At 36.7% G+C, this 25,463-nt stretch overlaps 1 protein-coding gene across 9 annotated transcripts in view; it reads left to right on the forward strand.

The window, feature by feature from the left end:
- Positions 1 to 25,463, forward strand: part of SORCS2 (sortilin related VPS10 domain containing receptor 2) — a 564,376-nt gene that overhangs the window by 462,824 nt on the left and 76,089 nt on the right. For all 9 annotated transcript variants that reach the window (XM_090139694.1, XM_090139696.1, XM_090139695.1 and 6 more), the window contains 5 exons: positions 4,437 to 4,601; positions 8,540 to 8,613; positions 18,175 to 18,239; positions 20,366 to 20,484; positions 24,683 to 24,772. In XM_090139694.1, the coding sequence (XP_089995820.1) occupies positions 4,437 to 4,601; positions 8,540 to 8,613; positions 18,175 to 18,239; positions 20,366 to 20,484; positions 24,683 to 24,772 (513 nt within the window). The remainder of the gene's footprint in view (positions 1 to 4,436; positions 4,602 to 8,539; positions 8,614 to 18,174; positions 18,240 to 20,365; positions 20,485 to 24,682; positions 24,773 to 25,463) is intronic.

Genomic DNA, 25,463 nt, shown 5'->3' on the forward strand with positions numbered 1-25,463 from the left:
GTCATAATGATGAAATTTCATCCTGCTGGACTTCTGGATTTTCTTTTTTTCTTTTTTTTTAAATATTAGAGATAGAGAAAGGATAATAAAATCTAGAATTATATAAGGTCAGTTGCCAAAGCTGAAGAAGACAGCAAAACTGTAATATGTTAGAAGAATGCCTTGATTTAAAGAAAGTGCTGATTAAGATCAAATTTATCTTCAGCTTACATTTTTATTGGACCTAAGCTTAGGGGAGGAGGATTATATTTCAGAAATGGTGCAAATGATGCATGTTAATATCCTATGTTTATTGCCACTTGAAATTACAGCACTGCTTTGAATTGCTGCCAAATCTACAGTTAAGACTCCATGGTAATCACTATGATTATTCCAAGTTTTTGTGGTAATAGGGGGAAGAAGAAGTATGATGCGGTACTACTACGGTAGCCTTAGCTGTCAGCATCTTTTTATCCTTTGGGGTTCAGGCTGTGATTCTACTCAGCACAGTGAACAGGTAGACATACACATTGGCCAATCAATCCTAAAAGAGAGATTAAATTTAAGTGGATTTAATCACATTATTTCCGGATTTATTTGGCTTTTATATTTCCTAACTACTTCACTAACTTCCTGAAACAAGAAAAAGCATAGCTTTTCTTTATTCTTTTGGAATGCTTTAATTCCTATTCTGACATGGTGTACAGTTTTTCATTTTTATTAGAAATCTCTTTTGCTCTCCTTCATGTTGATGTATATCATAGCTTCTTTTTATTGACTTTCTTGGTATTCTATGGGATGCGTTTTCACCTTGAAATATTCTTTTACCTTCACTAACTGTTGGAAGTTGTAGATATACATTTGATCTAGATGTATACCCACATATTACTGTGGTTTATTTAGCTGTTGAGAAATTAAGAAGTGAAGTCAGGGATAAACAGCATAATTTTAAGCTATAATTTAACTAAAAAAATATTAAGACTTTGATGAAGAGGGAGAAATGCTACTTAAAAAGCACAGTCTAAAAGAAGCTTAGGTGAAGTTTAGATCTGATTAAAATCTGTTCTGGTTTTTGGAGACTAAATTATTCAAGCAAGTAGTTGTTTATTCTGAGTTAAAACCATCAGCAATCACTTTAAGCCAGCTCTCCAGATAGTATGTCCTAGTTGCATCCCTTTGTCTGTTGCTAGTAGGAAGGTTTTGGTATTTTTTGCGTTTACAAAGTAAATAATACTTGTTGTGGAAAGCATTTTATGTGGGGACAATATTTGTTCTGGAATATTTTCCCCAGTAAGTAGTGCTAGCCAGCAGGCAAGTCTGAACTCCCTGTGTGCTAGCTGTGGGGAGCAAATTTGCATGCCTGGCACAAAATCATCGGTTTAAACTATGGAAATATAAATCAGAGCACTGAATGAAATTCAAAAATATTTCATTAAATGAATTATGATACATGTGTGGATAAGAGTATGGTTAGGGACTCTCTGTGTATACTTAAATGTCTACAGTCTTCAAGTTACATTTTTTTTCTCTCAGATTTAACAGTGAAAGATGCATAATATATATATTTTAAGGACAGCATTAGCAAATCTCACAGCGTGTTTGCATTTCATTATATCTGACATTTTTCTTCAGACTTACATCTCTGGAATAATATTCACTGAAAAGATGTTTTCTGGGTCCTTACTATGGGTGAGAAGCAGGTGTGCCTACACACAGGGTTCATCAACAGTGACAACCACTCTCAGCTTTATAAAATTAATTCCTTTATTATTTGGAAGTCAATATTTTGGTATCCTTGTCCTCATAAGATTTACTGGGCTGAAAAAAGATAGCAGGACTTCAACACCGTAGGCGAGACTTTATCTTTCTCTTCAAGTACAGCCTGTGCCTTTTCTGGTGTTTACCTTATACTGATTTGTCTTAGCTGTATATACATACTTTTAAAGACATAAACAGAAGGGAATGTAGATAATGACATTTCTGGAAATTATTTGGACTAGAATACAGCATCCAAAGGGATTCCAAAGAATTAAGCTTTCTATGAGGAATTAGTGCTGCTTCTGGTGATGCAACATGGAAGAACTCGTACACGCTGCATGCTAAACATGAATCTCATGTGCACAGTCCACATATTAACATACAAGGACATAGCTGGGCAGGAGCTTCATCAGGATTCGTTGAGATCTCATTTCAGCATTACAAATGGAATTTGCTTGGCCCTTTCACATAAGACTGGGTGGTTCTTTCTGTGATCTTATCATGAGCCAGCGGGTTTGAACATTCTGCATCTCAGGTAGCATGCAGGTTGTTTGAATTCCTTTATTTCTAAAGAAAATATGATGTTTGAAGCCGAAGTTAGCAATGTAACAAGGAAAGTACAAGTCTCCATGATGAGCACAGATACTTTTCTCAGTGTTGTGATGCAAGCAGAGAGGAAGGGAAACACACTGACCGCATTCAGTTTTAGTTTGGTGTTAGGCCCTCTGCAGAAAACTGCTGAATGAAGATATTAAAGGAATCTTTGAGTGGTGTACCTGGGTTGTGAGCCTTATACTTGGATTATATGTACTAGTAGATTAAACAGATATTGCCTGAAGAGTTTACTCAGGATAAAGGAAGCCATGCACATTCTGGATGGCACTTGTGAAGGTATCATTTATAGAAGCCTAACAATAAAAAAAGATCTCTTCGTACTTTTGGAAAAGTCGTAATTAAAAATATAGAAAATCCTAGAAAGATTACTAACCTAGTCACACAGCTAATCACCACAGATATGGCTTAATGAATGCTATAGCATGGGGTTTTTATGTGGACCGTGAAGTATATGTGTCTCTTTTTCAGCAATGTATGTCAATATGTGCTTCATTCTAGAGACAAAAACTATGCAGAAATTTGTGAAACTTTGCATGTGTTTCAAGTACAAGTGCACATTCTTATGTATTCATATTTTCCCCCAAGACTAATAGTGGTAAAGCCCAGACCAGCTGTCATATCTGTGCAATTCATTAGAAATTTTAATTTTTTGGACTTCGGCTTTACTTAAAAACAAAACAAAACTACATAAAAATTGTACCATTTCTTCTAATGTATTTACTTCCTTATATTCATATTATTCTAGTGCTGTTTGCATAACTGGTTGCCATTTATCTCTTAATAATCTACATTAACCATATAGCAGTGCTTAGGATTCTGTGGCGTCTTCTGCAACATTTGCTGAATATTTAAAATATGTTTTGATTGCAAGATTGTTATTATTTTTTTATTGTTTTTTCAGAGTGAGCTAAATAGAAGCCAGCTGGCATTTTGAAAATCTGTTTTGTTTTTGGGCTATCAGTGTATAAGGGCACCTTCTCGCTTGCAAGCTGGGCCTATTTGGTCTAGAAAAACAATAAAAATGAGTATGCATATTGGCATTTTTTAACTATGCTATGACGTGTTAGTGAACTGCAAAAAGTGAAGAAAATGAGAAGAGTGCAACTCTGATTAGATTATGTGAGGAGAATGTCTTTGTTACTGAAAGCCTGATAGGATGTTCAAACAAGAGAAGAGCTCAAGCTATTAGCATGTTTGAGTTAAGGTATTATCTGGACATAAGAAGGAAATGTGAATAACTGAATTACTTATTTTTTTCTGCATCAAAGTGCAGAGAAATAACAAAAAGAAAAAAGAAATACCTTTCTACTCAAAGAATGTCAGCAGGACTTGAAGCAATGGAAAAATATTATAAAATAGTTCGTCCTCATGGTGAATATTCTGATATAACTATAGCAGTGATTACATTTTTACATTTAGTATTTATGAATGCAGCCTCACTAGAAGAGGTGATGTATCTATATGAATATGTTAAAATGAGTCATTATTAGTTTTAACTCCTTTTAGGTTATCTCAGGGTTTTCTCACATGGCATCATGAACCTTGCACGAGGACCAAAATCTAAGGCTGTCGCTCTGAGTAGAGATGAGAATTGTGATCAGTTTGGTGCAATTTGCAAGGGAAGTTATAGATTCTGAAGTAGGGAAGATTTAGGTTGGATATCAGGGGGAAGTTCTTTACCAAGAGAGTGGTGAGGTGCTGGAACAGGCTGCCTAGAGAGGTTGTGGATGCCCCGTCCCTGGAGGTGTTCAAAGCCAGGTTGGATGGAGCCCTGGGCAGCCTGGTCTCATATCGAATGTGGAGGTTGGTGGCCCTGCCTGCGGTGGGGGGGTTGGAGATTCATGATTCTTTAGGTCCCTTGCAACCCAAGCCTTTCTATGATTTTCACATTCATAGATTTGGACAGGGAAAGATTAATAGGATCATGTCTTAGATACCTTTTAGGGTTTTTTTTTCCACAGAATTTTGAAAGATGGGGTATGCACAAATTCTGACATTTACACAAGAAAAAATGAATAGGCTTTGTTTTCTGTTTTACAGAAAACAGTCTTCTAAGTGAATGTGTTGTTGTTGTTGTCTTTTAGATCATTCTTGTAAGTTCTTCCCATAATGACCGAGACCAAAGCCTTTTCATAAGCACAGATGAAGGAGCTACGTTCCAGAAACAACCCATTACTTTCTTTGTGGAAACTCTCCTCTTCCACCCAAAAGAAGAAGACAAAGTACTTGCTTACACAAAGGAAGGCAAGGTAAGCCATGAACATACTCTGTTTTGAAGTTTAACAGTATGTTATTAAAAGGATATAAAACTTTTGCATTGTGCTGCTGAATGTTGGGGTTTATGAAAGCAGTTATCCAGAAAGAAGCCACATTCAGTGTTTGAAAATCTTATTTGAATATTTATTTCATTCATGTCCAATTTTTTGCTTTGCGGTAGCTTCAATCCTGTCATTTTCAATTGATATGGTTATTGGTAGTATTTATCCTTCTGTATAATAAATACTGCCTCTGAAATGCACGTCTCCCTAGAAAATGACCATAAGCAACTGCTCATTAATTTATAATATAGTAGAAAGTTAATGAAGCTGAAATACTGCCTTCAAAGGCCTTTCAAGGGATGTAAAATAAAATAAACTATTCAATCATACAGCAGAAGAGTATTTAGGGAATGACCGAATCTGTAGAAATGTAGAATAATTCTCTCATGATATATTTATAACACGTTCAGTAGTTGTATTATGTAGTTTATATATTTTGGCCATCTTTTTTTTTTTTTTACTGGGTATATTATCAAGTCATCTCTCTGGGTGGGTACCACTAAACACCAGTGAGCGAGCACACACTCTGTGAAAAGTGTCATTCATCTCTTTTTCACAGTGCCCAAACTACAGCTTTAAAGTCACTGCAGTTCTGGTTCTGATAGTGCTGTTGCCTCACCTCCACTTTAACTCTTTTTTTTTTAAGCTGAAATTAGACAAACTCCAGTCCATTTCAATCCTTGTCAGAGATCACAAGGGGTTTATATATAGTTGGTGAGAGTAGTTTGAGTAAGTTGCTGCAGCCAACTGCTGCACTGACTTCAGTTACATTATATTATATGTTATATTATATGATATATTATATTGGGGATATTTTCAGGGGTATTCAAGTTAATAGCTGATCCCCAGTTTGTGTTCACAGGCATTTGCAAGTAAGGATGGAGTTAATATGATAAAGATTGACAAACCAAACACAGTATCTTGTCTCATGGTGTGTTTTACTTAGCAGCTTGAATTCTAACTTGTAACACAATTAGCTGTTACAAATGTGATGAATACCTGTTATGTGAACAACATGCCTCAGGAAAGCTGAAAGTTGTGAAAAGCCAATGTTATGAAAAGCGCCACTTTCAGTTTGACTTGTGTTTCTGATGATTGACATAATCCCTGAGTTTTGTTTAGTTAGGAGATCAAATGAGTGAAAAAACGAAGTGGTAGATTCTTTAAGTGTCATAGTGTGATGGAGACATTGACCATCCACATACAGCCAGTCATTAATAATATTTAACAGAAAAGAGAAGGGGCTAGGAGCTCAAAGCAAGGTATTTCCTTTGTGTTTTGAGAAATTTATATGTGATATGGAGGTTTTCGGGCATTTTATACATGGATAGCCTCCCAAAGTAGTGATACTATTACTTGCCACATTAAAACTCAACTGGACAAAAAAATACAAATCAGTCAATAAAGAACAACTTTTCAATAGTAGTAGGAACATTTTAGGTAATCTGATAGATTTCTCTGAGGGTTTTGGTAGGACACTAAAAAGAGTCAACTGTAAGGACATACTGGACAATCCCTACATCTTTATCTGAGATGTACAAGAATGAAGGGTGCCTTTCACTATAAATGTACAAATAACCTGCCCAGTTGTATAATGTCCTTTGTATAAGATCTGACATATTTGGCCTAGCAGGAAGAGGAAGATGAAGTGATATTGGCAAAGGAGGATTTGAAAATCAGAACTGTGGCTTGACACAAAGAAGTCACTGTACTAAAACCAAAGGTATCCAGAGAGGGTGTTAATCTGAATTTGGCCTGGGGAGATTGTATACTTTGGATTTTTGAGTTAATTAACTGAAATAAAGTCATATCAAACAGTGACACGATCTAAAACTCAGGAGAATCCATTCCCTCCTGTTACTCAAATGATGTCTTGCAGAGGCTCTTTGCAGACGTACAAGGAATGTGGGATTGTGTTCTTTGTAAACAGCAATCATCAAATCTTCTCTGTCTACTGGAGCATTGCAGCCTGTCTCACAGCTTCTGATTTGATTTACTACTTATTCTCTATTGCAGTATCGGCATTGTTCTTTCATTCAGAACCCTAGATTTTATTTAAATGCAGCTCTAGCCTCTGGCTGACACAATAAATGAATGCAAATCTAGTCAATGTAGTTGGACTAATCCATTTACTGCCTCAAATCTATACTCCGTTTTTCTGGCTACCTCAGTTATAATGAATAACAATCAGCTATTCACTGAGTCTCGATAAATGCTTTTTGATTTTTAAGACTCAACAGGGATATGGTGGATTTTAATTGGTAACTAACAGTCTCTAAGGGTGGGAAAAATTAGGGGTATGTTTTCCCCAAACCATTCTATGATTTTCAATTTCTTTTAAAAGTGGTTCCTTACAGCTATTAAATGGGCAATAAGAAGCATCTATTAGAAGTGTTTTCTGAAGCCAGAGATTTTAGTTGACTACTGTTTCCACCTCATCTATAAACTTATTTGTCAGTTTTATCATATGCACCTACTAAAAAGCAAAACCCACATGCATCTCTTTCTTCATTTTAAAGAAGCTGAGTGTGTGCTAAGGTTAGGTACACATTATTTTTTATTTATTTTGAATAGCACATCAGTTAAAAATGCATCTTGGTTTTGAATCTGCCTTCTTATTCCTATTTCATTCACCCTTTCAGTCAGACTGTAAGGTCTTTTCACTACACTGAACCAAACTGTTTTTTGTCTATGTATCAATTTGGTCAATATTATTGTAAGCAGTCAGAGTCCTGACCATAGTTTCTTACTACAGCTGATTTGCCTGCTTTAACTGATTGTGCAGTGGAGTGAAGCCCAGTAAGTGGGGAAAAGAATGTTTTAGTTCTAACTCAAATTTAAGTAAATTTACCCATGGACTTTATGTTGAGGGAAGTTATCTAAGGTTTTACATAGTGATGTAGCTATTATTCTCTAGTAAAGATTAATTCATTGCAGTTTTTTACATTAATCATTGTACTTGTAATTGTAAAACAAGCATTTTTTACTAATCCTCATAAGACTCTCCCTAACAGTTGGTGACTGAACTAGTGAATTATTCCCACATCAAAATAGAACAATTTTACTTGCATTTTTCTCTATTAGAGATATTAAAAGAGCCTATCAGATGTAAATTGGATTGAATAAGAAATGTATGTAAACAGCAGGGGGCTCTGAGCATGTCTCTATAGAGGTATGGTAGGTATTTGCTTATTTAAGGAGAGGAAACGCATTATGAGATAATGTGAAGAAAATAAAGAAAGGAGATTCTTGAATAACTGTTTTATCTCCCATTTTATGTGGGGAGAAACTGTTTTCATGTCTACTCTATTGATACCTGTCCATATCATTAGTATTTGCAGGGATGAGCTGTTCAGAGGGAACTGACAACTTCTCCAGGCCATCTTTCTGCCTCTACTTAGTGGCCATTTCTCACCTTTCCTCATCAAATCTCTATAGAATTTCTATAATATCTTTTGATCCTATTTTAGCAGAGTTTTTAATCTAGTGACTTCCTGTCTTAAATGTGTTTAGTAGAATTAAAGGTAGAAGAATAAAATAAGCATTTGTTTGTTTGGTCAGCGGATGGAAAGAAGATGATGTGTCCTTGTACCCTCTCTCTTTTGTAACTTTGCTGGGACCCAAAATGAATTATGAATTATTTTCATGGTAAGCAAGTAGATATTGTCACCAAGTTTCATTCTTTATTTATTATGTTTTAAAAGATTTTCTCTGTGAAAAGGTATTACTCTGAAAATTGTTGTGGAGATTTCCTGGAAATGATTTCTTTTATTCATATGCAATCATTTTAATAGTGACATAGGACCTGTCTTTTAAGATGTACATCATTCTGTTTCCTCTCACCTGATTTTTCTTGTTTTCTTTTGTAGGTTTATGTATCCATTGACTTGGGGAAAAAATGGGTCCTTCTTCAGGAACGTGTTTCAAAAGATCATATTTTTTGGTAAGAAAACTGTTACCTTCCAGATTAAAAAATGAACAGAAAATACATTTCATTCTAATCAAGAAGGATATTTCCAGAGGTGCAGATAAGAACAGCAAGGACCCTTCATGTCTTTTGCAGATTGAATATGTCAGCATAGCTCCATCTGCTATTGCAAATTTGTACCCACACCAGAGACTGTGCTGAGTGTCAGTGTATATTGGGGTTACAGGTCTGGATCTATGGAGCCAAAGATTAAAGAGAACTGTAATGTCCAATGAAATTGCTTTTTGTTTTAGTGGTAAAATTGATCTTTAGAGAGGAGAACATTCTTTTCGCAGAGAAAAATCTATAACATTTTTTTTGAGAAAGGTTGAATCAGACCTTTTAACTGGAGTCGTATATAAACTTAGGGAAACTGATGAAGAATGTGACTATAGAATACACATATAAAATTGTTTTATTTTCAGGTCAAATATTTGGCTGTTTCTGAAGATGCTTAAGAAGTGATTTAAGCATATAGAATTTTTTTTAAGGATAAGCCAATGCACATATTTCCTGCAAGTAAAGTATTTGCAAAACATGTAACTTAATTTAAAATTAAACTTTGCTGGTATTTTTAATTGATTTCACCTTTAGAAGTGGTCAATATGCACACATGACATCTATTTGTTTTCTATGGGAAAAATCCAGAGAATGCCACTTCTCACATTGTACTTCAATGTGTTAATATAAACTGTGCATAAACATATAATTATCAATTATTAGTATATTTTTATTACAGTACTAATCATAACTTGCTGGTCACTTTCCTTTTCTAAATGGCTTTTGAATTTTTTTTTTAGTTCTAGAATTGTCCTTGCAGAAATCGTGCGAGTTGTTCATACTTCCAAGCACTTGTTTTGTTCTGCAATCTCTTTACTATCCATACTTTTAGAAAAACAGCTTCTGGAAACGCTACTCTGATTTACTCCAGTTTGTCTCAACCTTTTTTGCTGAAATATTAGAATCAGCCTCGTGCTTTTTCACTCCTGTGAAATATATCCTTACCCAGGAACTTAGTACTGCATAGCAGCTGGAATATTACAGGCAAAATGCTTCACTCTCAACTACTGTGCGGATGGCGTAATCACTTAGAAGTTACATTGTGGGTCAGAAGTGTCATATCTCTCTAAGTAAAATTGCATAGGATGTAAATTAGGAAGACATTCAGCTCAATCTTTAATTAAATAAACTTTTAAAATGCACGCAGCCTGAAAACCATTGAAGTCACTAGCAAGCACATGCTTAAGATTGTGTCTGTATTTTGCTGTATTTCAGAATCCTTATGCTTATTTATATCATTCAGACACAATCAGGGAAAGCATCCCAGAACTTTGACAGACATAACTCCCATTTTTTACTTCAAAAAAATGTTTTTTCATAAATGTCACATTCTTCTCAGTTAAGAGTAATAAATTCTGAGAGCTTGTACATTTATAACTGTTAGAAATAATTTGTAGGTTTTTCTTTCTGTGCATAGATCTCTGACTTTCCTCAAGAATTGCATGGGCCAGCAACAGCAAGAATTTAGGGGCAGATGTTTAGCACTACCCCCTTCTATTAACCTTACTAAGTGCAATATCACATGGGATGTTGCAATACAGAAAGAATCTGCTGAGAATGGAGGGCTGTGTGATGGCATTTCCGTGGAAGTTCTTCTGTCATTCTAGAAAACACTCTACTACTGCAGGGCTTTCATCACCTGAGTTATCATAGGGCTGGATAGAAACCAGTGTTTATGTAGTATATTAAGAGCTGTAAGAACATGAGCTTCATCAGACCTTGGCTACTGGGGAACTCTCAGCTGAGTCCAGTATTGTGTTCTTGGAAAAATGGATTTGATGGATGTACCACTTGCTGGATAAGGAATGAACTGGATGGCTGCACTGAGTTGTGGTCAGCAGCTCGGTGTCCAAGTGGAGATGGGTGATGAGTGGTGTTCCTCAGTGTTCAGTGTTGGGACTGGTGTTATTTAACATCTTTGTAGGCGACATGGACAGTGGGATTGAGTGCACCCTCAGAAGTTTGCAAATGACACCAAGCTGAGTGGTGCAGTTGACATGCTAGAGGGAAGGGATGCTATCCAGAGGGACCTGGACAGACTGGAGAAGTGGGCCCATGCCAACCTCATGAAGTTCACCACGGCCAAGTGCAAGGTCCTGCATCTGGGTCAGGGCAATCCCAAGCACATATACAGTTTGGACAGAGAATTGCTTGAGAGAAGCCCTGAGGAAAAGGGTTTTTGGGTGTTATTTAATAAAAGACTCAGCATGAGCTGGCAACGTGTGCCTGCAGCCTAGAAAGCCAGCTGTGTCCTGGGTGTGACCAGCAGATGATTCTGTTCTTGTGAGACTCCACCTGGAGTACTACATCCAGTTCTGGGGTCCCCAGCACAAGAAAAACATCAAGCTGTTGGAGCAGGTTCAGAGGAGGACCATGAAGATGATCAGAGGGCTGGAGCACCTTCCCTATGTGAGGACAAGCTGAGAAAACTGGAGCTCTTCAGCCTGGAGAAGAGAAGGTTCTGGGGGGACCTTATAGCAGCCTTCCAGTGCCTCAAGGAGGCCTATAAGAAAGTTGAAGAAACTTGTTAGAAGGGACTGTAGCAGCAGGACAAGGGGAAATGGTTTTAAACTGGAAGGGGGTAGATTTAGACTAGATATTAGGAAGAAATCCTTTACTGTGAGGGTGGTGAGACACTGGTTGCCCAGTGAGGTGGTGGATTCCCCCTCTCTGGAGGCATTCAAGGCCAGGCTGGATGGGACTTTGAGTAACCTGGTCTAGAGAGAGATGCATCTCTACCTATAGCAGTGGGGGTTGGAACTACATTATCTTAAATGTCCCTTTTAACCCAAACCATTCTATGATTCTGTGAATATGTAGCATCTTCTACATTAAAGATAGGTGAAATGAATTCAAATTAATTGCTTATCTCTATATAAATTACGGTATGTGCCTTGCTGATAATGGCTGGTTGTGCCAAGCCCATTTTGTTTTCTTCTTCAGTATCCTCTAAGCTTTTCCACAATATTGAGGTTGATAGGATAGCCTAGGACTTTTATTTCAGCCTGGTAACTACAAATATCCAACAAAATATTTTCCTGTGCTTTTCAAAAACAATTTCCTGCTCCTGTGCCTCCAGCAGCAGTCAGATCTTTCTGCGCTTCCTGAAGAAGCACTTTTTTTTACTCTCTGAAAATCTAATGCAATGAATTTAATGTAATGTCTTGTGAATTTATATTCTGGGAAGGTCAGTAGTTTAAACTATTTATGTTCAGATCTTATACTGTAGGTTTATAAGCAATATATTTAAATAATCTTCTAGGCTTTATTTGCTTTTCAAGTATTCTAGTCTTTCCATTAAGTGTTTTTACAGATTTAACGTATGGAATTTGGTCTTTCATTATAGTGGAACTAATGGAAAGATTATTGATATCACAGGAAAGTAAAGTGTATGCTATCATTTCTGTTTTAGCAGCACAGAATATTTTCATCCATCTGTGATTTAGTGTGGCATATTTTTCCCCCTTCCCAGCTGTTTTCCCAATTTATTTCATTTGTACTTTTGGACAAGAAAGTTGACTAATCCTTCATAGAAGTTTTTCTTCCCTTAGCAACTTAGCAGGCAAAAACAAAAGGGTCAAAGTCTGCAAGCGGATGCAAAGATGACTGTAAAACTTACGTATTCTAGACATTTGTTTCTTTTCCTTTTTTGGTTTTTTTTTTCATTCAAGTTGAAAGGAAAAATCAAAACATAAGGAAGAATAAAATAAAAATAAAAAAAAAAAACAACACTTTTTTTAGCTTCCGTGTGGAAATACTGAAAACAAATGCTCTGACATTGTTCATTGAGAAGCTTGTTTAAATTTTTCAAAGGAAAGTCATGACATATGGATTTGAAATGAACTTCAAAAATTCTGTTTAGTATCAGTGCAATTAAAAACAAAATACTTCATTTTGTATCAATACTTTAAAAATGATTATTTCTTCATAAGTACTAGCTGAAAGTTTTACTTTGTGAAAAGTTTGAATTTTGATCAAATTCTTCTGCTTGAAAATTAAGAAAATTTTGATTACCATGACCAGTTTTACTGCTGCATTCAAACTATCACCAACCATTGCTGCAGTGTGGAGATTTCTATTGAAGTGGTGTTGATAATGCCTAACATTTGAAAGTACTTTTGTTAGTTCTTAGTATGTCTGTGGGTGAGAATGCAGAGAACTCTAGAAATAGAATTCTATAAGCTGTCCCAGCAAAACATTGAACACCCACATGTCATGTAATTGGTTTTATATATGGAAATTACTCTTAAAAAAGATTAAAAAAAAAAAAAAAAGTAAATAATGTGGTAATGGTCCAGAAGAAAGAATTCTGCAATTTGGGTTTCTTCTGGCTCTCTCGCTATTCTTTTTGGTCTTCAAGGCTTATGCACCAGTTGAGTTCCTTTTGATTTAGTGATACGTAAGTGAAGAATAGATTGTGAATCAGCAGTCTATGCCAACACAAATATAACCCAGGACAGTAAGTCTTGAATCAGTAATTTCTAGAAAAAATAGGTCGAGCGTGTTTTCACTGTCATTTTGTCTGGAGCCTTAGAAATGGAATACGTGGATGCTGTGCTATATCTATCACTCTTATTTTTAGATATTGGTTCTCCATTTTCATGTAAGGTGAAAACATAAAAATAAAAAATGAGTGTATTTGGGTAGGGCAGCTGTTCTCTGGGGACTGAAGTTCTGTTCTTATCATGAAATCCCACATGAGCAATCAATCATTGCTGTAGCCATTAATGTCAAGTGCAGCAAGTTCCTGCCTATTCAAGTGTCAGGTGAAAGAGTGGGTTTTAGAGGTGTTATGCCCCAGAGGAGAGAAATGGAAAGAGGATTTCATTGAGCTTTTAATGTTGAATTTTGTGTGAAAGGCCCTAGTGTGTGCAGCCAGGGATCTGCATGGGCAATCATTCTTACATTTGTCCTAATCACTTAAGACAATATTTGTTTCTATTTCTATCTGTCTGGTGATGGGACTGGCAGTGGTAGTTACAAAAGATTGGCAGAAGTAATGTTTTTTAATAAAAAGTATTTAGGAACAGGGAGAAAATAAGAAGTAGCAAACATTGACTGTATAAGGTATCGACTGAGTCATTGCAACTGCATCCTTCAAAGCAGATATGAAGAACACAAGGCCTGAAACATAAATCTGTCATAACTAAATGACTTCAGTTTGTATAAATCAAGTTGTAGCTTTGTCTCCCTGAGTAATCAGGTTGCCAAGAGTCAACTCTGTATTATGTTACTCAGAGAAAGCATCTATGTGCTTTCAACTTGTTTTCTAAGCAAGAATTCTAATGTGAAATACTAGAAATCAATCAGTGCAAACTTGGAACTTGCTTCCTTTTGGTTAAAGTTCATATTAAGGGATTATGCAGGGTGCAGATAGAGGACACTTGCAAGTATTTAGACAGCCTTTGATTGGAAACTCAGCCACATCAGCAAGCAGGTTTGTATTGATTTGGTTTTGGTTTCACGTGGTATATTTGAAGATATCCCTTCATCATTATGCATCCAAGTGAACTGGATTGAATATTTAACAGTGAAGAGACCTGCTGTATGCAGAGGAGATACATATCCATAGCAGACTCTAGATGGTCAGTGTTTTCAACGACTGTTTCCCTACAAAATGAGGCCAGACTGCAGAAGTAAAATACAAAATCATAATTGTTGTATAAGAGATTAATGCTTATGATTCACATTTTGAGATGTGTGTTACGCGTCAGTGGTAAATTTTATTCATATTACTACATAAATCTGAAATTCTAGGCAGGCTTTGGTGTTCTGCTAGTATTGCATGCAACTGGAATAAGAAATTACAGGGGTATTCTGGGAGGAAGAGAGGTAGCCAAATAAAATAAAAATTTATTAAAATAATGCTGGATGTCTGTTAACTAACATTCTCAACAGAAAACTCTAAATTTTTGTTCTTAGAATTTTAGCATTATTATTTAAAAATTAAAAATACCTAACAGCTGTATCATGGAGTATATATTCATAGGCAGACAAAGGCAGATGCAGAGACCCTGTTAGTCCACCCCACTGTGGTTCGATGTACACCATGCCTGCACCACAGCTGAGGCAACTTCACGTCAGTGCACCACCAAACAGGAATGTCTGGCTGCATGATCAGGTGGTTTCAGAAATGGAAAAACAGTCCCCAAATTACATTCTGCTGAATTAGTTTTCCCAACGTGGTGTCAGACAGGCACTGGTGCTAGCACAGGGGAGGTGATGAGAACTTGTATTCACAGGAAAAGGAAAAAGCATATTGAGGCTGCCTATATTTGCACCACCCTGCAATCGAGTCAGGCTATTTTCCTTCTGAAGTGTTGCAACCACAGAATTATGCAATTGGAAGTGCTGGCATGTTGAGCTTGCTTTATCCAGCGCGGTATACTTGTTGAGAGATTTCATTTCTAGAGGAACATTTGTCTGGTCTAAAATTAATCTGCTGCTTTTCACTGAACTTCTAAAGTTTTTAGTGTAAAACATGGAAACAGCTTAAAGCTGAAGATTCCAAATTCAGTGGCAAGCCCTCTTTTATCCATGTAAAGCAAACAAACAAAATGGTCTTAGATTGCTGAGATTTTAAAACCTTAATTGCAAACTTCTGTGAGAAGAAAAGGGAGTGAGTTCTAACCAAACCAAAAACCCTGCTGACATGGAGAAAAATAGTTCCCAAGAAAGTGCTTCTTGTACTGAAAACTTAAATTCCTATTTGAAAAGAGAATTTGGTGGGATGTCAACAAGGAGGAACTGATATATTATCGGGATCATAATGGTGTCCTTTTTTCTCAATAAAGGAAGAAAGGACTATTGCAAAGTATCTGTAAAATTGGGTGAAAGGATTTCAGAGTTGCAAACTGTTTTATAGCAGATATTTAAAAGTATACTTTGAGTGTTTATTATCTTCAGTGAGTAAACAGCTTGAGGAGTTGCATCTCATCTGTGTAGTGTAGTAATATAAAACACAAAAGTTGACTTTGAAAAACAAATTGGTTCCTTTATCCTGGATAAACTCTCCACTTTAAAGAGTGCATCTCACCCACTAGACATATCTAAAACTAGATATCTATAGATATAGCTTAATGATATATATATATGTGTGTGTGTGTGCATATACATATACACAGTGCTGTGGCTTCCACCTTTGCAGGGCTACCTATAAATTAAACAGTTCCCAGCACTGGGACATGGTTAGCTCGGGGACATCAGAGGCAGTGAAGGAGAAGCAAAACTGAGGATTCAGAAGGGGAGTGGGTTAGGCTGGTAGAACACTGAGCAAAAATACTTGTCAAATGGCAGCATGGTGTTGTCACCCTAATCCTTCTGTACAGACAGTGGACACCACAGGAGGTGATCCAGCTGGTTTCAGAAGAGAGAAATTTACCCTCTGGAAGTAATGGTTCTCTGGTTTAATGAAGGATAGTTTCAACAGGGATTATAAGGGAAGTGTCAGAACTTCAGAGTGGAGGAGATGTTACTTTTTCCTGTTTGAGCTAAGAAACACTTGCCTTGTGATTTTTTTTTCCTCATCCACTGAAATAAAAATCCAAAGGAGATAAGTAAATCTGGGTTGGAAGCTGCCATGTTCTCTGTATGTGCAGTATTCATTAACACGGATCAGTTGCAAACTCATGCACTAGAAGGCCGCATTGGAAATGAGATTAGACATCACTTGTGCCAACTGCCATTGTTAGGAGGAACATGGTAGAGATCAGATCATTGTCACTTTTGAGCTATTGAAAAAAGTGTGAAAAGATGAAGATATTGACAAATATCTCAAACCGTGTTTATGTGTGGTGAATTAGAGATAGAAGAGGTAGTTTCACGAGTTTCATCCTCAAATTACTTCTGCATTATTGATGCCAATCTATACGTCAGGCTGAGCCTTGACAAATTTCAGCCCTAAAGTTTATTTTAGTTTGTAGTTCAGCTGCATGAGCAAAAGGTATTCAGCAAGTATCATTTTCTTCCTTCAAAGATTTGACTGCAGAAGAGATAGCAGGTTTGATCTGACATCATCTAGAAGAAATAGACAGTGAACACTGAGAAAAGTAGCCCACAGATCCTTCTGTTCAGACATACTCTTATTAGATCAAAAAGAATATAACATCTTTTCTGATTTAATGTTGTCTCCAAAATGCTATAATACGTTTTGTTTCAGAGATTATTTCTTTGTGAGTGCAGGACTTTCCCATACATCTACTAAATAATTCCCACTTGAAGTTTCCTTCACATCTTATGGCTTGGCAGAAGCTCGTTCCTCTTCCTCCCTTTCCTTCTTCAGACTGATCATTTATCTTATTAGGGAAAAATGACAATGTGATTATTTCTGGTTGTTATGCAGCAGTGGAAATCATCCAGTCTCTTCCCCCTGGCCTGCATTCCCAAGGAACCACCAATTACTGTGTCTGAGTTTTCTCCACTTCTCATAAATCAGTGCTATTAAAATCATTAAACAGTGATGTAATTTCAATGCAAAACATGGCCTTAATGCATTTGATTATTAATAATTGTATCAAAACAATCATTTTTCTCTAAATAATATAATAGGCTTTTTTAGTATCTGCATCGAGCTACACTTTGTTGCTCAATGCAATCCCTTTACATGTTTGCAGATCACATCTACTGGCTCGATGGGCTCTTACATTGCACCAGATTCTGCTTTGTTTTGCATGACTGTCAGCTCAAAGCTTTCTCTGTAGAAACTGCCTGACTGATGACAGTGTAATGTCCAGACTAATCCACAGCTGTGGCTGCTGTTCTTAGGTTGGGATGGGAGCTCTGAGGGCAGAAAATTCATGCTTTTTCTAAGCGTACTTAACATGGGAGATATTGAGAGAAAATCAGCCTGTATAATCGGTACACCTTTTCAGTGTTAAACTGTGCCTTGATCAGTTCTGACTGAATTTCCTAATTGGGATATCCTTCTCAAAAATATTCTTCATTTTCCTTATTAAAGCAGAATTTGCTCTTCTCTTGAATATGCTTAGCAAAGATGTGTCAGTTAGTTATAGAAGGTGTGTGTCAAATGTGTGATATTTCTAATTAGAATGAAATTCACATATTTCTAGCCCAATATCTGCCCTGTTTTCTCAAATGTCAAAGGTAATTGTAACAAGATACTCTAAAGCTTTCCAATAAACCTGCGCATCTCTGTATATTTAGAGATAAGTTTATGATTATAAAGTTTTGTTTCCAATTTCATACTGTTTCTGTTATTTTCTCCAATTCATACTGGGATCCTACTTGTATGTGTGTTTTAGTAAGAGAAATTTGAAAGAAATTTAAGAAGAAGAACATAGTATCAAATACAGACAAAATGGTTTCCATCTAATGTTTGTAATATAGCGTTCTTACTGGAGCTTATTTTAATTTCTCAGTTAGAATGTTAAAGCTAGTTAGTATGAAATCCTCTCTTCCATTCACATAATTACTATTCTGTAACTGGCTCTGCATAACTTGATTACATTATGTTCTTAGGGCTGTTGCTGGAGTTGATGGAGACCCTGATTTAGTTCATATGGAAATTCAGGACCCCAGTGGAGGTATGCAAATAAAAACATTATCAATTGATTCCCTAGTGTATGTCTTCTCTTTTTGTTTTCGGGGCTTTTTCTTTTTTTCTTTTTTTTTTTTTAGAAGAAGTAGAAATCAGATTCTTTCTCTGTTTATCTGTAGTCAGCAAAGCTAAAGCTGTCTTGTTATATAAAAATATAGTTTAATTTGGAATTTACTTTTTTTCCCACTCCGAGACGAATTGACGTCAAGATGCTATGCTCCGTTGAAAATGTCCATTAATAGTGAAATTTGTTTTGGCAGTTAAACATTGAACATTTTTTCCTGATTTGCAAATAAAACTGGCAATGTAGCGTTAGTGCTGGATAAGTGTCTGTTAAAGTGGATAGTTACATATGGCAGTCCTACTGAACTAACCACTGTCTCCCAGAATTTCCTTATGTTACAGCATCCAGTATACTTTGAGACTTCAAAAGCAAAATAAATGAAAAAAAACAGAATAGCAGTCAGGATGTGCTGTACTAAAGAGTCACCATGATTCCAAAAGTTTGTTTGGGTTCTCATTGCCAATAAACTCTTCAAAGATTATTTAATTTCTTGAATCAGGTCATCTGAGTTCCTGTGTAGTCTTATAAATTAGTTGTAAAAGATGCATAATTTAACTTTCCCCGATCCAGTACCTTGTCTTCATTTCAGCCTTGTAAAAAGACAGAGTTAACATATTAAAATCTTGATGACAAACTTCCTAAACCTTTTGTGAGTGAGGTTTCTCAGACTTGCCGAGCCTCCACAGCCCCATCAATTGCTTTGTGTGGATAGAGTGTAAGAAGTTTGTTTAGGAGCTTCATGGAATTTATGCATATATTTACTTATTTTAAATTAATAGAAACAGCAAAGCAAGATAAAACTCATGAAATATTTATTTCCTGTCTGAGTTCTCAATTAATCGACCTTGTGCACTTAAGATCAATACAAGCATTGCCATTGATTTTAGCAGAAACAGCATCTTGTGCAACTGTGTTTGTCCTGAGAACTACGAATAGACTTTTTGGTTGCCCATTACTGTAGTTGCTCAAATATGCTTATGAAGAAGACTTGGAAATAAGTAAGAGAACTTGAATTGACTCTAGCTGCCTTTTAAACAGATCCAGATTTTAAAACAGATATTTGTGTTGAGCACACTGGTTTGGCCTTTTCCAATGAAATGCCATAATACATGGAATGCATTTCCTACTACATTGCAAAAACAGTGAAGGACGTGCATGTGCATGCAGATGCGTTATTAACTTTTTCACACTGGAGCATGGAGAAATCAGTGGCCTGAGCACAGGATCATGTATGTGACCATTCTCTCACTGAGTTTGGGAAAGTCATAGTTTGTACTCAAAAGCTTGTGGCATGGGTGAGCTGTACAAGTGCTTGCATCTAGGAGAAGGTCACTGGGCTGCAGCTGTTGTAAAATAAGATACTGAGTCTCCACTTGCTGTTCAGGAGAGGATTGAGATGTCCAAGAGAGCAGATTGCATAAAAGATGCAGCCTGTGCCTAGCTGGACAGGAAGAGAGAGGCCATAGCCTCCACTGATATAAATCACTGCAGGCTTTTTCAGCAAGGTATTAATTCACACCATAGAAGTTTTGCCCCAGCAGCGCAGTTCCAATACTGTGTGTTGGCTTTTCTATGCAGCTTTGAAAATAGCCTTTAAAATTCCATACCCTGTCTATTAAACTGTGTCTGATTCTCTTCTCACTTATCACAGTTTTATACTGAGGCTGATCTATTGATTTCAGTTACACTGTGTAAGGATGCTGCTTCTTTAAAGGAGTAATTTTGCTCTGTGCATAGGTTAACTGAGAAAAGAGGCTCCTTCTATTATCCCCAACCATGAATGTCTCATTCATCTAATCCCTAATCTCTCTGGACCAGCAAAATTTGGATAATGACAGCCTTCCTCCCACAAATGATCTGAACTGTAAGCAGTTAATGTATTCTCAGTACATTAGAGATTGAAAATCTCTTGTATGAGGGCTTAATATAATAATCCTGCATCTAAATCGACTGGCAGAGGCAGCGCTATCCCTACATGAATAGCATTTTATACTTCTTGCTGCTTTTTTCTTGAAAGCCATGTCATGTATTTCTGTCTCTTCCCTCAGGTTATCGCTACATCACTTGCCAGATTCAGAATTGTTCTGATAAGACAATGACAGTCCAGTTTGCTGGTGGCACTGATCGGGATTCCCTGACTGTGCAGGATGACTACATATTCCTTCAGGTAATGCCACATTCTGGGGAGACAGCCCATTTTAAAATTCAGAAATACAATTTTAGACAATAGCACTGTAATGGAAAAGAGCATGGAGAATCCTGTTCCAGAGTATGAATGATGAGTTATGATTTATTATATGGTACAAAGCTGTTCTTTATCAGTCAAAAAAGAAAAAAGAAAAATATCTTTAATTTGTGCAGCTATTGACTAATACCTAGCCAATTTTAATTCTTCATTGACCTAACTTTAATTAGATAGCATTTTTTTCAGGAGGATTATCTAGTTTAAAATTACTTTTTTAAAATACTGTTGTTTGTTAGGCAGATTACATCTCTCCAGGGCTCATGCTTACACTGTCTTGTGGGTCCCTTCCATTATGTCCGTAAAGGTTCCCTGAGAACAGCTTCAAAGGAAAGCCACTAGCAGAGCAGCAGGTCAGCTTTTCCATGTCGATTATCCTGTGAAGAAGTGTTGTTGGGAAAGAAGATATATGGCTGTGCTTAGGATCCAAAAGGAAGGCACTGCCGTAGCTTGAAAACATTTTGTGATGGAATTATGCTGGGGTTATTTAATTCTCAAACTAATATAATTCCTAGCATCAGGTTAGATAATAGGTAAAATTTCTTCTCAGAAGGAATGGTGAGGTATTGTAAAAGGCTGTCCAGGGAGGTGATAGAGTCCCTGGAGATGTTCAGGAAACATGGAGATGTGGCACTGAGAGACATTATTAGTGGACATGATGGTGATGAATTGGTGGTTGGACTAGATGATCTTAGTGCTCTTTTCTGACTTCAGTTATTCTGTGATTCTAAACAAACTCGCCTGCACAAACCTAGTTTGGAGCTCTGTTGACTTTATTGCCCCAACCAAGTGTAGCTTGAGTGGAGCCGAAAGTACCATGCTTGGGACTGGCTGGGGTTTGAATCTGTCAGAGCTGAAAACTTCTCAAAGAAAGGTTATGTCCTACCTGATTTTTAATGTTTTCTTAGGGAGGCTGTGTGTACCTCTCCTGTGACTGGCTATGATATATCTCTTACTTGAATATGATTTGCTTGTTGCAAGGCTCGTCTGTTTCTTGACTCTTGCAGGAAGGCAGTGCAATGGCAATCAATACCCACACCACTACCTTGGTGTACTTTAGACTGACTTTTCTGCAGCTTTCCCCTCGTGGCTGTTTCTTCCAAAAGGATTTGTCAATTGATAATGAGGAGAAAGATCTGTATACCTTTAGGTCAGCACAGCGACTTCAAAGACCCACACAGCTTAAAACATTTAGCACCATAAAGGAGTGAAATGGAGTTGGAAAAGAATTTTTGAATTCAAGTGGGCATTTTTCAGCTCAAATCTAGCATTCATGGCACCAATTTTTCTCAAAGGTATTATTATCTGCAACTCCCACCAAGCTCACTCTAAAATCCATTTCATAGTTTGTAGATGGTGAGAATTGCATCTTACCACATATAGTTACAGATTGCTGTACTCAGCAAAAAACAGACTGCTTCCTCCTCAAGCATATGTGTGTTGCCGGATATCTTGTATAATTGCATCCGGAGCTGCTGTTATTCTGTCATGTAGTGAGCCTGGGCAAAAAGAAAATGGGAGTGCAACTTGGAGATGTGTGCATGAAATACTGGACAGTTGCTTTTGCAAAACTATGCCATTGGTAATATGGTCTCTGTAGCTTTGAGGTCTGTTAATACCAGTAGATGTAAACACAACGGGAAAACATCTCTAGTCCTTTCTTTTTAGACTTATTGCAGTACATCACAGTATGCTATACACAATAAATCTTGCTTGTTGCTTAGCTGGCTCACAGTTAACCATGTCTATATTACCGAGGAACAGAAGATATCTCTGCGATCTTTTAATCGCATCTGAAGTGCAGCCACCTTTGAGGTATGGTGCAGTACATCGCTTTTAGCCTTGCCACTGAAACCACACAGCAGCTGTGCATCTGAGAAACAGCATATTTCTGAAGCCACATGAAAGTTCATTTTTCACTAAGCTAAAACATTGCAATGTAAGTAAGAATCAGACCAGGGACTGCTCTTGATATCATAGCAATATCTGTCAGAAAAAAGATGGTCAGTCGTCTGTGTAGAAAGAGGAGAGTCTAAGATTGTAGTTTTGCCCCAAGCATTGTTCATCCACTCCAGCTGGCAGCTGTGAACCAGAGCAAGGCAGTCTGCAGGGCCAATCCTGTTCCCATTCACAGGCTTTAACCAAATACTCAATCCAATTTCTTTAGTGCGTCTATATCTATGAAGATCAAGAGCTTTCTGACACTCATTGCTTTCTTCAGTTTGCACTGACAGCCAGGCAGTTTTAGAGGTGATTTTGGCAGGATGATTAAAATTTTGAGACAGACCAGCCTTTAATGTCAGCAAGGCTTGGCACAACTAGCTCCTTCCACTCTAGTCCTCCGCTGCCTTCCATCATCCCTTGTCATTTAAAATTAGTCACATAAGATAAATGCATAATGAAAAAGGAGGGTACTGTAAGATGGATAAGACTGATATTTAACACTAATTAAATAAATGGTGAACTTTTTGCTTTAATCCATCACTTAACAAATCATATTCCTAAAGGGCATCACATCCTTTCTACCAAAAAAAAGACTGGTTTAAAAAACAGTAAAATGATTACAGTCTTAGATATTTTTAAATATTATAGTAATTGGGCCTCCTGTCATGCATCAGCACTATTTAAAAAAAAAAAAAAAAAAAAAGTCAAGCTTACTTGCTTTGGGATAGGCTGTTCTCCAAATCAGGTTCATTTTATAAACATGTACTTCAAGAATGTGATAACCTACTGCCAAGTACTGTGTTCAGTGTGGCAAACACCATTTGATTTAATTAGGAGCTTTACCAAGCAGTTAACTGCAAAACCTTGATTTTTTTTTTTTTTTAATCTCCTTTTAGTATTATGGAAGCCACAGTGAACCTTCATTTGGCATTTATCTTCCCTGAATTAGATTAATTTTTAAGGCTTTTTCATAAATGACACTGAATTGCTACCTTTCATTTAACCATCAGCTTGCTCCATTTACTTCCTTCTTTTGCTCTGATATGACTTACATGGGAAGTTGAAGTGAAAAAAATGAATTAAGAGAACTGTTATCTCCTCTATTTTTCTGTCTCAGTAAAATTTCATTTGTTTGCTTGAGCAAGGCAGTATCCATATTTGTAGAGGAAGTGAAAAACTGCCATAAGAATATTTTTCCCCCTGATGGTGGCAATGGTTTTGTCATACAGCATTTTGGCATTACATTTCTGCCTATGGAGCTACTGAGTATTTTCAGTGGTGCACCAGAACAATATTTGCACTGGTTTTTTTTTAGGACTGCTGCAAAAGTCTTAAAATTACCTCTATATTGCCTATTACAAAGTGGAGAAAGTCATATGCTGGTATGTCTTTCAGTGTGCAATTCTGTTGGCTTTCTTGGGTGAAAGTCTTCATAAAATCCCAGATAGGAAACCTAATCTGTCTCCGGTTTTATGCAAGAAAGCAGTTGAAATATGTTTTACCTCTGGTTTAAGCGTAGAATTGTGGCTTCAGGACATGTAATTGATTTTCAAACTGGCTGACTGAAGATGTGGGAATTGCATCATTGTCTTCTATACTGCATGTTAGCATCTTGCGCTGGGAAATGTCTCATCCTGCAAGGCAAATATTAGCCAAACATAATGAGCGCTTTATATAATGTTAGCATGGCTTATTCAGTCTTTTATGCTCTTATTTGAGTAGTGTTGCTGGCGAATCACTTGCCCTTGAGACATCTAATGTTCGCAGCCACTGTGCCACCTTCTTGCCTTCTTTCTGCTGGCAGGGGGTTTCCATAAAAGGGCAGAAACACGGTAGGCTGATGGACGACAGTGTAAATAAATTTAAAAGGACAAGGCCAGTGAGATGGTTGCATCTCAGGTATCACTCAGTGCAGATGGACTGACAAAAAGAAGGAAGGAAATCACTTTCTTCTTTCTAAAGAGGGGGAGAGAAGTTTGAGTATGCTATTTTCCCACAACTTCTGATATATTCTTTTATAAGCACATTGTGCTTATAAAATACAATACAGTAGAAGTAATAGCTATATATTTCAGTTCCTTGCTTAAAAAAATAATAATAAAAATTTCTTACAGTAGAGACTTTTTATATTTAATATGAACTCTAAACTACCATGCAATTCTGTTTTTCCTTTGTATAGACAACATCAGCAAATCGGACCAAATATTATGTATCTTACCGTCGAAATGGCTTTGTGCAGATGAAGCTGCCAAAATATGCCTTGCCAAAAGTAAGTGCACACTTTTTTCTTTCTACTTCTGTATTTTTATTCTTCTCTTTCCACCTAAACTAGCTTTACTCTTTTCTGTTTTAAACCTCAATGATTTAAGACCATAAGTTCTCATTGTAGTGGATTTTTGATTCCTATTTGTGGTATATTCTTACCCTACTGTTTTTATGTTTATTATGGGGAAGTAGTAGCTCTAACCATAGAGGGCAAGAACATAGGCTAGCCTATATGTCATCAGTTACCACAGTAGTTTCTGAGCTTTGCTTCTTTGAAGCAGTGCTACACACCCAATGGCAATACAATGCAAGTGTTTTTTCAGGAATCAATTGCAATTTAATTCCATGTGGTATTTTCTGGTATAAGTATGAATAGTAATATAAGAGGGTTTCAGCAGCTGATGATGCTCTATTTCATGAAGGAATCCCAGTATGGACTTTAATTACTTAAAAGAATGGCAGAGTTTTTTTTTGAGAGTTTCCCTTAATCTAGAATATTTTTATGTTTGCACAGTAAATTAGCACTAAAGCACAGACAGATATTTCTATGCAGTCTGAATGATGCAATTGAAATTTTGTGCTGCACACAATATGTTTCGTGTTTTTCTGTATACTTAGAAGGCGTCTGCAATCCTGAAGAAAAATGACTTGGCAGCTTTTCTAGACTCAGTGGATAAAACCCAAGTAACGTGGTC

The sequence above is a fragment of the Phasianus colchicus genome, chromosome 4 (genome assembly GCF_987193195.1).
Source record: "Phasianus colchicus chromosome 4, bPhaCol1.hap1.1, whole genome shotgun sequence".
Lineage (NCBI taxonomy): Eukaryota > Metazoa > Chordata > Aves > Galliformes > Phasianidae > Phasianus > Phasianus colchicus.